Source organism: Conger conger, chromosome 3 (assembly GCF_963514075.1).
Source record: "Conger conger chromosome 3, fConCon1.1, whole genome shotgun sequence".
Lineage (NCBI taxonomy): Eukaryota > Metazoa > Chordata > Actinopteri > Anguilliformes > Congridae > Conger > Conger conger.
The window spans coordinates 63,627,312-63,641,363 of NC_083762.1; the positions used below are offsets into that span (position 1 = coordinate 63,627,312).

General features: G+C 44.6%; 1 protein-coding gene across 1 annotated transcript in view; it reads left to right on the forward strand.

The window, feature by feature from the left end:
• Positions 1-380: 380 nt before the first annotated feature.
• The window catches only part of LOC133123096 (NALCN channel auxiliary factor 1-like), a 92,266-nt gene continuing 78,594 nt past the window's right edge, over positions 381-14,052 (forward strand). The window contains exon 1 of the mRNA XM_061233368.1: positions 381-1,103. Coding sequence (XP_061089352.1) covers positions 381-1,103 — 723 coding nt within the window. The remainder of the gene's footprint in view (positions 1,104-14,052) is intronic.

Genomic DNA, 14,052 nt, shown 5'->3' on the forward strand with positions numbered 1-14,052 from the left:
AATCACCTGGCTAAAACAATAAGACCCTGCTTTTTTCTAGCTGGACTCCCGAACAGACGGCTTGTGGCTGGTTTACTATAGCTGGTCTACGGAAAGGCAGAGCGCTCAGCCCTGGAGAGAGGGAGAGAGAGAGGCATGTTGTCACAGAGAACTAGGTTTTTTCTCCGGAGAGCCATGGAGAACGCGGATATGACAATGCCTGGCTTAATCTCTTTGGATGCACTAATTGAATGGGAATAGGAGATCGCTGCGGAGAGAAGCCAGGATCACTTGAAATTCAACGTTTAAGAGGGAAATAACAAGACAATCCCTAAGTCAATGAATATTGTGGCAAAGGAGCCCTCACGGTGGAGTCGGCCGGTGTTGCGCTTTCCCAAAATATGACCAGGGGCGCTTGGATGTGTCGGCAGCAAGATGACGGCTTAAAAATCTGGTTTGCACCCCGGGAGAACGAAAAACCATTTACTGATCCAGAAAGGGCCCAGAAATGGCGACTGTCCTTAGCATCCCTATTGTTTTTAACCGTTCTGCTATCTAATCACTTGTGGTTATGCGCCGAGGCTAAACTGACACGGACTCGAGAGAAGCGCCAGGACAAGTTAGCATTCACGGACATGGGCGATTACCAAACCGTTAACCACATACTTTCACCCAACCATCATTCACCACACAGCAACCTCACGAAAAAGGGAAATGCTATTTTTATAGGGAATTCTACCAAACGTTTGTGGCGCCTAGAAACTTGTCATCCCGATAGTTTATCTAAAAACTGCTATACTTTTGACGACGCCGAACCTGTGTGCAGGGGCCTTTCCGAGACGCAGGGGACGCAGTCGGTGGATTTGAATTTAAGCGATTTTTATCTTTCTTTTTGTAATTCCTATTCTCTTTTGGATTTGTTTTACGGGTTGTCGAATCCGGACAGTTTGAACTGTAGCCTTGACATGATTATGGATGGCAATCTAGAAGGCTGCAGTCAGTGCGTCCAGGCGTACCAACGCTATGACCAGCACGCTCAGGAGAAATATGAAGAGTTTGAGGTTATGATTCAGAAATATGAAACGGATGTATATTCGGTGAGGACATGCATGGAAGAGTGTAAGGTAGGACAACATGGTTCATGTTTTTCCCTCCTCATTTTTCTCGGTGAATAGATACTAAGAGTTGGATCTGTCAGTCGTCATGGTAACTGATTAGGCTAATCACAGGTATGTCTTGTGGTAAACAAAAAAAATAATATAGTTGTCCAATTGTTTCCATGTTATCTGTTTTTGCTTGTGTGTGCGTGTGCGTGCGTGTGTGCGTGTGTATGTGTAGGCTCTGGCTTTAATTAGTAAATTGGAGTAGTGGTGGTGGTGGTGTGTGTGTGTGTGTGTGTGTGTTAGATGTTGCTCATATAACATGCATCATATGAAATAGCTTTCTTCGTTTCCTACTGTTACAATTTGCATTTATTCAATAATAAATCATTTCATTTTCCTGCTAAATGAAATTATTTATGCAGTTACTCATATATTGTTTACAGCAATATTATCCTACGGTTGTAGCCTACTGTACCAATGATTTAGCATGCAACAGATGCTTCCGCGTTCTCCGGTTCCTAGTTCTGTAGTCTAGCCTACCTAGAACCTAGAAGGTGTCGGGGAAGGAGTGTTGGGGGGGGGGGGTTCTAATTACGACGGTGAAGCGTGTACACTTGGCGGCCTCTATTTCTTACGACCCTTGCTATGTAACAATAACTCCTGTGCGTGTTTGGTGATGGCCTCGGATGTGGTGTTCGATGGAGAGACCCTTCATCAACAATTGCTAAACCTTTTTAGTTTCGTCGTTTATTTGCTCATGTTTAGCCTATATTTGATTCTGACGCTGCCGCGGCCGACTATCTTTCAACAGCAATCGACATGACAGTGAATGCGAAAATAGGAACGTTACAGGTTCCCAGCTGTTGGAGTGAGAATATGGGCTAAAAAAAAAGGTGACCGAGCGAATGACAACCGGTGTGCGCGACCTACTTTTTATATCCTGCAGTCCATCTTTTGGGATTAACAGTAAAGTGTAATTATACACATACCCGACTCCCAGTTTCCAGTTTGAATTTTAATGAACCATAAACAGATGCGAAAATGTAATGCATATTCCTGCAATTTCACCTTTTTTATATATTGCTCAGTGCTACACATTCACAAAAAGGGGCGCAGACGTACCGATGCACCATTGTGTTTCAGGCTTGGTGTCACAGGTTTCATCGTGTTTCTGGTCCACGCTGCCTGAGTCAGGCTGCAAAATTGAAGTTTATGCGCCGCTGTCCACGGTGCTGAAACCAGGCCGCACAAGCCGTTTACGTGACCGAGGAAGCAGAACAATACAATATCCTACAGGAGATGTAAAACTACCTTGCATATTACACGCACAGTTAATTCAGTATTCTGGAGACGGACGAACGTAACGTCTGGTGAACTCTAGGCTTTTTCATGAGAATGTCGATATGGGCAATATACTGGTTTACACGTAAGGGTGCTCCCTAAAAGACAAACCGACACCGCTTAAGTGCCACAGATAACTCTAGAAAGTCTCTGCTTTGCTTTGGTATAATAACCATAACATCACTGGATGAATATCATGTTTTCTTGGCGGCATTATTTTTGCCACCTCACTTTCTGTTGAATGAGTCACAACGCAAGTGACACACAGTACTGCATAGACCATCCTGACAGCTGCGAGAAATTGAAATGATGGGAATGGACACCGCATGCCACCGCGATTTTTTGCTGAGTGTATTCCGTAATAGAATTTTTTCTGGGTTGATGTATGCTCAAACAGCCGCGCAAAAGACAGGATCTTGAGGTTTAAGACCCTGGAGGGATAGAGATCCGCCCTTAGGCAAGGTAGCCTGAGCTGAACGAATTCATATTCAGCTTAACTGATGGATACCCTGTACAAGGTGAGTGATACATTTCTGTGGCATTTGAGAATGACAAAATCGGATATATTCAATAACGCAAAAAATATATATAATAAACATACATGCCTGCAAATCTAGTATTGCTATTACTTCAAAAGTTCAAAAGTGTCAGTTTTGTCTCAAAACAGTCCAGAAAGTATCAAAACCCTGTAGTATCTGAATGCAGTGATAAAATCATTAAAACTAGAGAAAGCAACTGGTTTCATGGTCTTTGACATCTGAGGCCAGTGATGTGCAAAGTGCATACAGTAAGTGTGCGTGTGTGTGTGTGTGTGTGTGTGTGTGTGTGTGTGTGTGTGTGTGCCGATGTATCCTCATGACATTCTCTTAGGATCATAGGGGGCACTGTGCACAGGATCGGTTGCCATAAGCGGCTGATTTCGGGTCAGGTCACTTCTTCATTTGGGAGCGCGTCCTGAAGAGGGATTGTGCTCTGTTTCTGATCAATCTCTGGGCGCAGCGCTGAGCCTGCTTGCCCCGGCCTCTCCACTGCTTTCGCGGCACCTCTTCTGGCAAATTAAAACCTCGACTCATTAAATCACGAGTCGGAAACTTGACACAGGGCATTATTTTACTCCCCATCGAAAGCACTTATTGGTTTTGGAGCAGATGCACTTATCCACAGCAAGCTCCATTGGCTGAATTCAGCATATTATCCTTTTAAATGCCTAAACGTTGTTTACTGGGGCAGTTTCGGATAGAAACATTAAACAATAGGCAACAGCTTTACAGCCGGGATCCAACAATACATCTACTAAAGGGCTGAACTGGGGCATTTCTTTATTCTTAGAATAATACTGCATAATTTTAAATTTTAAAATCCCAGACCATATGAACGTATCTAGATCCTTGTCTCTTTGTGCCAGTTTATTCACTTTGTTAAGGCTTGCCAATGCCTCATACCCCTTTTGGAGTGAGAGTAATCCATTTCAAGGTAACATAATATTACTTTTATCCAAAGCGACTGACAGTTCATTAGACTAAGCAGGGGTCAATCCCCACTGTGAGTCTCTCTGCGTGTGTGTGATGTTCTGTGCACATCCAGCTTTGGCTTTAGTTAGCCAGTTGGAGTGGTGGGGGGTTCTTGTATGTGTGTGGGGGTTTATATAACATGTATCATATAAAATTGCTGTTTTTCGTTCATAATTTTAGTGTTAAGGGCTTTGCTGAAGTGCCCAACAGCTGTCTCTATCTTATTGTGACCTTATTGTGGCTAGACTGTGGATTGAACCAACAATCTTCCTGGTCCCAGGCAAGCACCTTAGGTCATGAGAAACACCTCTATGACCGTAAACACGGCTGAGTTTTAAAAGACCCGTAATGACTCCCGCATGTGTTCAAGGCTCAACATTTCTGGCGGCCATGCTCTGGAGATTGACAGAGAACCCGTCTCATGAAAGAGGCTGAACACAGCATTCAGTAAGCCTGAAGGTGTTGGGAGGTGTCTGGGGATCCCTACCTGGGCCCCGTGAACCTGAAAACTTCTGTTTCTCCCCCATTCCCATGACAACAGGCGGGCTCCCCGCCGAGTTTGACAGAGGAAGGCAGGTGCGGAAGGGTGCAGGGTGGCCTCACCTGGGGGCCATCTGCAGCGGTGGCCTCAACGTCCGCTAACATCCGCTAACATCTGCAGCTGGAGCGTAGAGAGTACGCAGGGTCTGGATGCTGTCCTGTCCACTCGAGGCTTATCACCTTTAGCATTGGCGAGGTGCTGTTTCACAGGAGCGAGGAGTGGTTAGCGCTATGCTGAAATTATGACTAAGGGATTGCAAATTTGATTTTGGGCCAGGACTGTGTTCAGGCGTCAGCACCGATTCCGGCTTCAGGATCCATCGCAGAAGAAAAACCGGATGTTACGGAGAGCAAGCCATTTAACGCAATCTGAATTGCAAATGCATTCTTATGTTAGCCCGACCTTTGGATAAGCACAGTTCTTAGTCTTTGAATTGCCCAATATCATATACTGGCATATACTGTAATATCTGCCAAAGTGATTTCTTTGAGAGCAGGTGGGAGGCACAGAGTTGAAAATGTAGGCAGAGTTGCTCTTGGTGCTTTGGACACAAAATGATGGGCATGTTGCATCATGGGTAAATGTTCACAGTGCTTGGAGAAATCTCCAGCATGTCAGTTAAAGCCAGGCTTCCACTTCAGCCTTTGGATTTCAGTCCTATGCAGAGGTGGAAAGTCCAGGGGTCAGAAAGTAAAAGTCCTGCCATGTTTTTCTGCCACCCATGAACACAGACAGCAATTAGTTCTCCCTCCTGGCTGAAGAGACGTGCTACAGTAATTCGCAAATCCAGTTGGTTGGACCAAAATCCTGGGGAGGACTTTTACTTTCTGAACCTGGATTTTCTCCCCAGTCTGATACCTTGTAGCTTCGTGTACCCATCTTCTCTGAGCCTGACCCATGTTTCATGGCTTGAAAATATTAATGTATGCTCATTAAGAAGACTGATTTGAGATTAATGGGTTTTATTTGGCAGTACGTTGTTTGCCAACTGCGTGTATTATAAGGTTAACAATAAAGTAAACTCACATACTGGTGATTACAAAAGGACAAGGTCCCAGTAATGAGGTACTAATAGGAAAAAAAAAACATGTTCTGTTTTGAAAGATTCTGAAAAAACATTGTAAGTGCAGTCATTAAAAAGCAGTAGTCATTCACTCCTGTGAATCATAATGGCTCAATAGGGCTTAATATGCCTGTAGAATAACTCAAAATCTTAAATAATATATGTATAAAAATGGGATATGAAATGATTGTAAAAGGAGCTGGCAGCAGTGGGATTTAGGAGAACACGGAGACTGCTTACAGTCTGGTCATGTGACCTCCTTTTGCATTGTGTCACTGTTCTTTAGAGGAAGAATAGAAATGGTTTGGTTTCGAAGCCATCACTCTTCATAATTCAATAAAAATATGGATCTCTGGCAGCTATTTAATGCAATCTAAATTGCAAATACATTCTTATGTTGGCCTGACCTTTGGATAAGCGCAGTGCTTAGTCTTTGAATTGCCCAATGTCGGGCTTAATAACTCCAGGACGTTTTGGATCTGAAATGACGATTGGGGAAACGATGATGTTTAGTTGAAAAGAAGGCGTTTGTTTTCTTCCTCTCCCTCTCCGGTCCTCCCGGCCGTGCACTGTTGTTCGTAAGCGGGGCGATGGTGCGTTTTAAGAGCGCGGTGGCTGACGCGGTTGGCGGCTGTGCTGCGGAGCCCCGCTGCGGGGCTGTGGGGCTCTGTGGGGTAGACGTGGAAGAGGCGCCCTCCCGCAGTTGTGTTAAATATGCATGGAGTCGTAAAAAGGCCGGGGCCCCCAGGAATTCCCTCTCGACGACACCCGAGCCGGCTGAAGGCTGTTCGCCGGCAAACGTAACTCAAACGCCACCATTTCCTATAGCGGTTGTTTCCCATAGCACCATACAGACACCACACTGTAAGAACATGCTGTAAAAGGACCGTACTTTACTGGCAACTTTACTTTGCTGGCAGTAAATACATTTTTAGTGAATAGGTATATAGAATTTTTTTAACAAACCATGGGGGGGTTTAATAACTGTAAAAAAAACAATCTGTAAAATCATGGTCGTAAGTTGGCCTGCTTGTCCATATTACTTTTACAGTAGCTTACTGGCAGCAGAGTTGCCAGTAAACTACTGTAATTGTACAACTTTTTTTACAGGCAGGCAACTCTTCAGTGTCCACGATTCTGGCTTTAAAAATTATTTAGTTTTTGTGGAGATATGTTTGTCTTGGGGAAACACAAAAGCCAGGAAGGGCTTCTCTCGATAAGGGTGCAGCTATCTAACCCGATGCGTCGGTGGCCATTGCCGGTGGTGTATCCAGGTTCCAGGTGAGGACTGTGGGTGAGTTCAGAGACAGCTCCCCGCTCCTGCGTCCTCGGTTTGGCACAGACGACCGCGCAGCCTGCAGCGGGAACCAGCCGGCAGTCGGGACGGTCGCGGAAGAAGCGGCGGGTGACCTCTTAATCCTTTCCAGCCTGATGGATATCCGAGATCTCTCAATTTGCGCGTCGCTGTTTGGGTGCTTCTTAACCTTTATGCTGGGGACAGACACCGGTGGGGAAAGCGCTCGACAGAGGGAAAGGAAGAAGAAGAAGAAAAAGGGGCCACTTCAGTTCTCCAGAGCTGGTTTAACTTCTCTGAACCCCGGGAGCTATTCTGGAGAGTTAGAGCTTTGGTAAAGGGCAGGCAACAGAGCCGTGTGGTCTGCCCGATTAAGGCTTATTTATGCTCATTTTAGCGAGGGGAAAGTGTGTTTCTCTCTGGGGATTTAAGGAAATGTGGCTTTTTTTCATTGTGTGCGAGGAACAGTGGGCTAAACCAAGCTGAAAAACACCCATACATCCACTATCTAACCCGCTTATTCCTGGTCAGGGTTCCAGTGTGCATCGGGTGAGAGGCAGGAATATACCCTGAACAGGTGGCCAATGTTCAAAAACATTATTTATTAAGTGATGTTTCTTGAATAAATACTATCAACAAACGCTTTATTTTAGCTCAGGGGAGGACCAACAGCTGTCTTGGTTGCATACCTCTCTCATTACTTCTCGTGCAAGATCTCCTCTAATATGACCCCCAAATCATACTTCAGCAGGAAAAAGTATTGTTTTCCGCATCAGAACTGTGCTTCATAGATGAGTTTGGGTCATTTGTATGTCAAGGCTACTCATGGGTTCAGACACTTACAGTATTTGCATTTACTAATAAAATATTTAATATATTTGATGTTGGAGGCATTTCAATCTGTATGCAGGTCTCATGTATCCCCTGCTGTAATATCCAGCTATGACCAGCTTCAGATGCCAGCTACCAGCTGTTTCAAAACATAGCTTGAGCTGGTCAAACCATGTTGAGTATGGAGCTTGTCTAACTGGCCAACCAGCTACCAGCTGCCAGTTTAAAAAACCAAGGTGCAAGGTTGCTGAAATGAGAAGTGATAAACATGTGTAAAGGAATTAGAACTACAAACAAAGAGTTGGAGATTCAAAATGAAGCCCGACTTGTTTAATATAATGGCAACAGGCAGGTGATGCTGGTTGATGTCAATATGGTGTAGCTGTTGGTCACTGTTGGCCTACTTGTTTAACAGTGGTTGGGTTAACAGCGGTGGCTCAAACCTTTGGCTCTGATCTGTTCAAAAGTGCCCCACTTTTCCAAGAGGACGTGCTGATCTGCTTAAAAGCTCTGTCCAAATAGCTGCAATCTGGCGGAACGCAGGTATGTCGCATAGAGAGACCGTGCAAGCGGCACAGCAGGAGACCGCCACGCCGCCATTAACGGGCGAATAGCTAACTGCCGAGCCTGTTACCGGGCAGGCTGCCGGACCCGCAGATTAATTTTTAGGTAAAAGAAATCCAGCTCTCTTTAGGTATGTCAAAGCCAGGCGGTGTTAATGCTCAAAAACCCTGTAATGGGATGGAAGGGCTAAATATAGTGACATGGGGCGGTTTGCGAACCTGAGCTGTTGCAGTGGGGGCGGATTTCAACGTAACACTCGCTGTAACACTAAGAGGAGGAAAGCTGAGAAGGATATAATTTCAGCTGAGAATAATGTGCTCCTATTACTTTTGGTAATTATAATGATTTTTCCCAGCCAGGAGTAGGGTAATGCCACTGTTGGTTTTGCCCCAGGCCATTTTGAGTACCATTCGCATAAAGGTACCTCGTCATGTTATTTTCTTTCATGTTATTTCCTGCTTTTTCCTCGGAGGCCAACCATTTGGCCCACTGGACATTTACTAAGGAATGTAATGATAAGTAGTCTAGTGGGCAATGATGCAGTGGTTGACCAACTAAAAGTGAGGAAGAACTAAAAGTCCGGGAATCCCATGGAATATTGCAGGCACCATCTTGAAAAAATCCTTTGTTCTTCTGACCCAGCCTGACCTCTAGGACACAAGTGTGGGAGGCCGCAGGTCACGTGACCATCCTCCCGCCCACTTGTGAGCAGGAGCAGCGAGAATCGATTATCGCCACATTCGTTTACGCAGCCCCGCCCCTGGCTCCTCCCCTTGGGCTCTCCTGTAGCCTGTTCGCATTGACAGGCAGGCTGTCGAACACGCCCTGCGGGACCGGGGAGCTTGTCGAGACCTGGCGGGTGTGAGATCTGGCCCCAGATTGCCCCACCTTACCCCGCATGGCTGATTTGAATCCCGGGCCACAGGGACAAGTGTCAAGCGTGAAATGGGAGCCGCGAAACAGGCACAGGAAGACGGTGGGCCGATTAAAGGGACAGCATCATGCTCTGTGCTACGGCATAACAGGCCCTCCACGCTTCTGCTCCTTCTGTTGTGCAAATCGGGCTCTTGCAGAAGGGAAGGGCTGGCCGAGGTGTGATGTTGACCAGCCGGCCATCCTGATAAAAGATCTGAGTTTGTATCACCATGGTTTCAGCACCATGAGCAATGAAAGAGAATGATCTCTCTCTTTCTCTCTCTCTTTCTCTCTCTTTCTCTCTCCTTTTTTCTTTCCTTGTGATTTGTGGCAGTTGATGGTCTTCTGTGGCTTGTGCTGTTTTGTTTTCTTCTTTGTGTTACAATAAAGGTGTGTTAAAACTCTCTCTCTTTCAATTCAATTCAATTTTATTGGCATGAGAAAACACCCAGTTTTTGCATACAATGTTACAAAAACAAACATACATTTAACACTGAACAGCAAAGACTAGAAACAATAACTCTCTCTCTAAAATGCACATACACAATCAATCAGAAACACACACAACCTATCTCTCCCTTTCTCTTTTTCTAAAATACACACTCGCAATGATACACGCTTACATAAATGTTATCTCTCTCAGTGTCACACATGCAAACACAAACTCTCATTTTGAACAATTTGTCTGGGTTTTATTCTAATAGTGCTTAAAGGTGGATTGAGGGTGATCTCAATGACTGCGGCATGGAGAGCTGCGCCCCCCCCCCAGTAGTCGTCCCCTCTCTAACAGCCTGTGTATTGTCAGCAGTTCAGAGAGCCCACTCGCTCAGCGAGTGTCATAAGATGGGTTCACACTGAGGGTAGCGGGTCGTCGATGGCCACTTTGAACGCTCGCGCGACAGAATGTTCCGGGCTTCTTCTGACAAATCTGACAACACTCGCTGGAAATGGATTATGCCACAAAGCATTAAAAACTGCGTTAAGAATCTTGTTCAGGCCCGATTCCCCTGTATCCGTTTCCCCCTCTCTTCCACTTCCAGAATCGTCACAGAAATGAGCCTCCACATCCTTGGTTACTGCTGTTCGTACACGATGGGAAATGCACCCTATTGATTTCCCTAAGACGCTGCAATGCTGTTATGCCATTATTCAATACTACTGTAGTCTTCAAATGCAACTACCATGTACGAATGACCTTTTTTCTCAGAAGTATCGATTAAAGATACATATTGGCAAGCTACAGAGAAGGCTGTGTGCAGTGGAGTTCAGGTCAAGTCCTTTGTTGCTTTCTATAAGAAGAATAAAGCAGGCTTGTGATCTTACAGAACAGAAAAGTGCAGCTGTTGCACCTTGTGACTGAATAGGGCTGGAGTCCATTTTGGCTCCTAGTCTCCCCAGCGGTGGGCACTGCCACAATCTGGATTCAATCTTCAACACACCATCTGACTCACTATGGAGGGTTATGGTGCGGTGTAAGACTGTCTCCAGCGCCTTGAAGGTCCTATGGCAGCACTGTAAATGCAGAGAAAGGGTGAATTAAAAATGAATCATGATGACCTAGTGCCTACACACATACACACACCTGCACGCATGTACACACACATGCGCACACACACGCATGCATGCGCACACACGGACAATCCCACACACAGAGACACACACATGCAGACACACTGTATGTATACACGCACACACATACTGTACATACACATGCACACATTCACATGTTGACACACATACACACAGACACACTGACATGCACACGTGCACACACATACTGTACACACACACACACACACAAACACACACACACAGGGACACACTAACACGCACACATAATCTACACACGCACACACACACACGCACAGCCTGGATGCGTGTGGAAGTCCCCAGTGAATCCGGTGCTTCGCTCCCTCTCTCCGATCGGAGACGTAGTCAAATTCAATTAGAAGGATGTTGATTCTTCCCTGTGTAAACAGAGGGAGAGCTGCAGTCCTCTCCCAGCCCGGGAGACGAATGAAGGGAAACTCCACGCCGCGCCGCAGAGGGCCGTATCTGCCAGACAAGGGAAGGCTTCCTGTCGGTGGGCCCACCACATGGCCCCTTTGTTTTCTGCACTGACCGATCCAACCCCCCCCCCCCCCCCTCGCACCAAGGCCCCAACCACCCACAAACGGATTCCAATGCTCAATGCAAAAAAGCGATGAAGGGAACAGCATGCAATTTCAGTGTTATGACTGTTCAACTGCTAAAGCCCTCTTTCAAAACAGATGAAAGGGAGCAGGGAAGCAAGCTGGGTTATTCTGGCATCCGTCCTCTCTTCCCCTCTGTCGCCCTCCCTTTCTCAATAAAATAAATTGCAGGAATATTTTGACGTTTATATGAATGTGCGCTGCTTCACTTCGCCAAGGGACAGGCTTCACCCACCCTGTGGGATTATCTGAATATTTGTGTTCACCCTCATGTAGAGTGGTTATGTCCAGCCAAAGACTGAATTGGACTGTTTCTGTAGCATATTGTTAGAAACATTTATATGATTGACACTGCCCTTGCACAGTTCATCAACTTATTCCAGGTGTTAACATGAATGTAATGTTACAATATCAAAAAAGCTGTGGGTGTTAAGTCATCTTGAGCTCTGTTTTACAGATTCAGTGACCTTCGTTAATATAAAGGAGAGAAGCAATGACATTACATTTCTTCTTGAAGGTAAAAACAGAACTGCAACAGTCTCACCTACTTTGTTATTTGGCTATGACTAGAGGTTCCTAGCAGACCTGGGTCACATACATAATTGTTTTGGATTGAAATACTTTTCGAAGCTTTACTGAATGTATTGAACCTATGCAATACTCTTTAAAAGGGCCAAGTTTCTTGGTTGGCTCAGTTACATATACACTTACATTACATGTAGGGCACAGAAAAGTATTTGAACCCAAGACAGTTACATATTTGACCCGGGTCTGGTTCCTAGTGATGGGCCTAGTTTTTCCTACCAGAAGGAGGGTGGATTGAGGTTGGATCAGAATCCCAAGGCTTATCGCCTGTCTAATCTCTTCCAGTGATGTTCAAAACTGGGGAAAAAAGGAAGAAAATGTGAAAAGCCCATGTGACAAAAATGCATTCAACATAGAGATCCTGTGAAAGGATTTACTAAAAATTTCAGAGCCATTTTGAGATTGATGCAGACACTTTGAGATAAGGGACACAACCAAAAATGATGTAAAATTCTAGCAGTTTGAAAATGCTGTGGAGAATTAGAGGTTGTATTTATGTAAAGAGGGCCTTTTCACAGGAGGAGATAGCACATTGTGTCTCTCATTAAAGACACTATCATCGTCCCCAGCCCTGCAAGACATAAGGAGCTACGATATGAAGTGGTCTCAGTAATTTAGACTGCTTTCATTTCTCTGGCCGCTGCGATATTGCTCTACTTTTTCCTGAGTGCATAGTGCTCATAAAAAAAACATGTGTAAGAAAAACCCAGTGAACCAGTGGGTTGAATGTAGGGTTGCCATATGTTTTCAGCCTCTTTGTCTGGTTGCCAAATCGGTGGCAATGGCATTTGTCCTGGTTTTCAACAGATACATCCTGAAATGCAAAATAAATTTAAATGAACTTAAAATGGGGGCTTTGTCAGGGCAATTGGACCGTGTAGCATATGGCTATTTGTTTCTATGTAAATTTTCTTTACATTTCATGCATCAGCTAGCTTAGTTAGCCAGCTAGAGGTTAGCCATGTCAACAAGATGTTAGGCTGTAATCATAATGGTTGTTCCATTGTGATTTTTCATTGTTTGCGACAAACTATTAAGAATAGTATAGGTATTGATGTTAGCTGCAAAATGATGATGTCAGCCACATCCCACTTCAGAACATTTGTCTGGTTTTGGCCCATTTGGCAACCCCAGTTGAATTAATCATTCAACTCCTTAGTTAACAAATTAGTGGATGAATGATTGAAAGAAATTTGAATCATTTATTGTGCAGAATTCATTTATCCTTAATCTATCAGGACTCATATTGCCCATTTTTACACATTAAATATTTACACTGCAGAATATGCAAATTAACTATTTTACCCGAATTGCCTCATGATGTACCACTGACATAGCCCCAGAGATTCAAAACCCTGTAAACTGCTTTGCAGACCTTGAGCAAGTAGGAAAAGTTGCATGAACCAAGATTCCATTAAAAAAAACAAAAAAACAAGAATAGCTTGCTGACGTACTGTAACACTTTCTCTGCAAATACAATGCCACAAACATTTTTTTTAAATCTCCATAAACTACCCTGTCTGGAGTAAAATAAAAAAGGATTCTGACGTCACTCTTGCTTGTTGCGCTCCAAAGCTTTCTGTGAAGTGATTTAAAATAAAAAATAAAAAACTGCAGCAGCCTTTCAGAACTTGATGATATGTCTCTTACTCTGTGAATTCCATTCATACCACCCTCCTCATAAATATCAAGCCGGAGTACTTCAAAATAGAATCTCTAAAAATAATGGTGACATGTCACGTCAAAGTTCTGCTGCTCCTCAGTGATGTGGAATGGAGCGCTTGGAAGCCGGTTCTGTACGGGACAGTGTCCCAGTGTGTGAATGCGCCCTCTGGACGCGTTTCAGTCAAATTCAACCCATGCCAGTGCCAAATGTGGCCTGCAGCCAATCAGGGCAGTGCCTGATTGAGTAACCTCACCCAGCAAGCTGAAATCAAAATTCACTTTTCCCCTCAGTCTAGCCAATTCTTCATAACCATGCGGACACGTCTTAAACTTTTTTCAATTGTAATTCTTGTGTATTGTCACACCAAGGTTTAAAAAAAGCAGGATTACTCAGTTAGCTGGATAACCCAGAACGTTTTTTTTAATTTGATTTATTTCAGTTCAGGAGGGTTCCGGGTTTTACAGTTA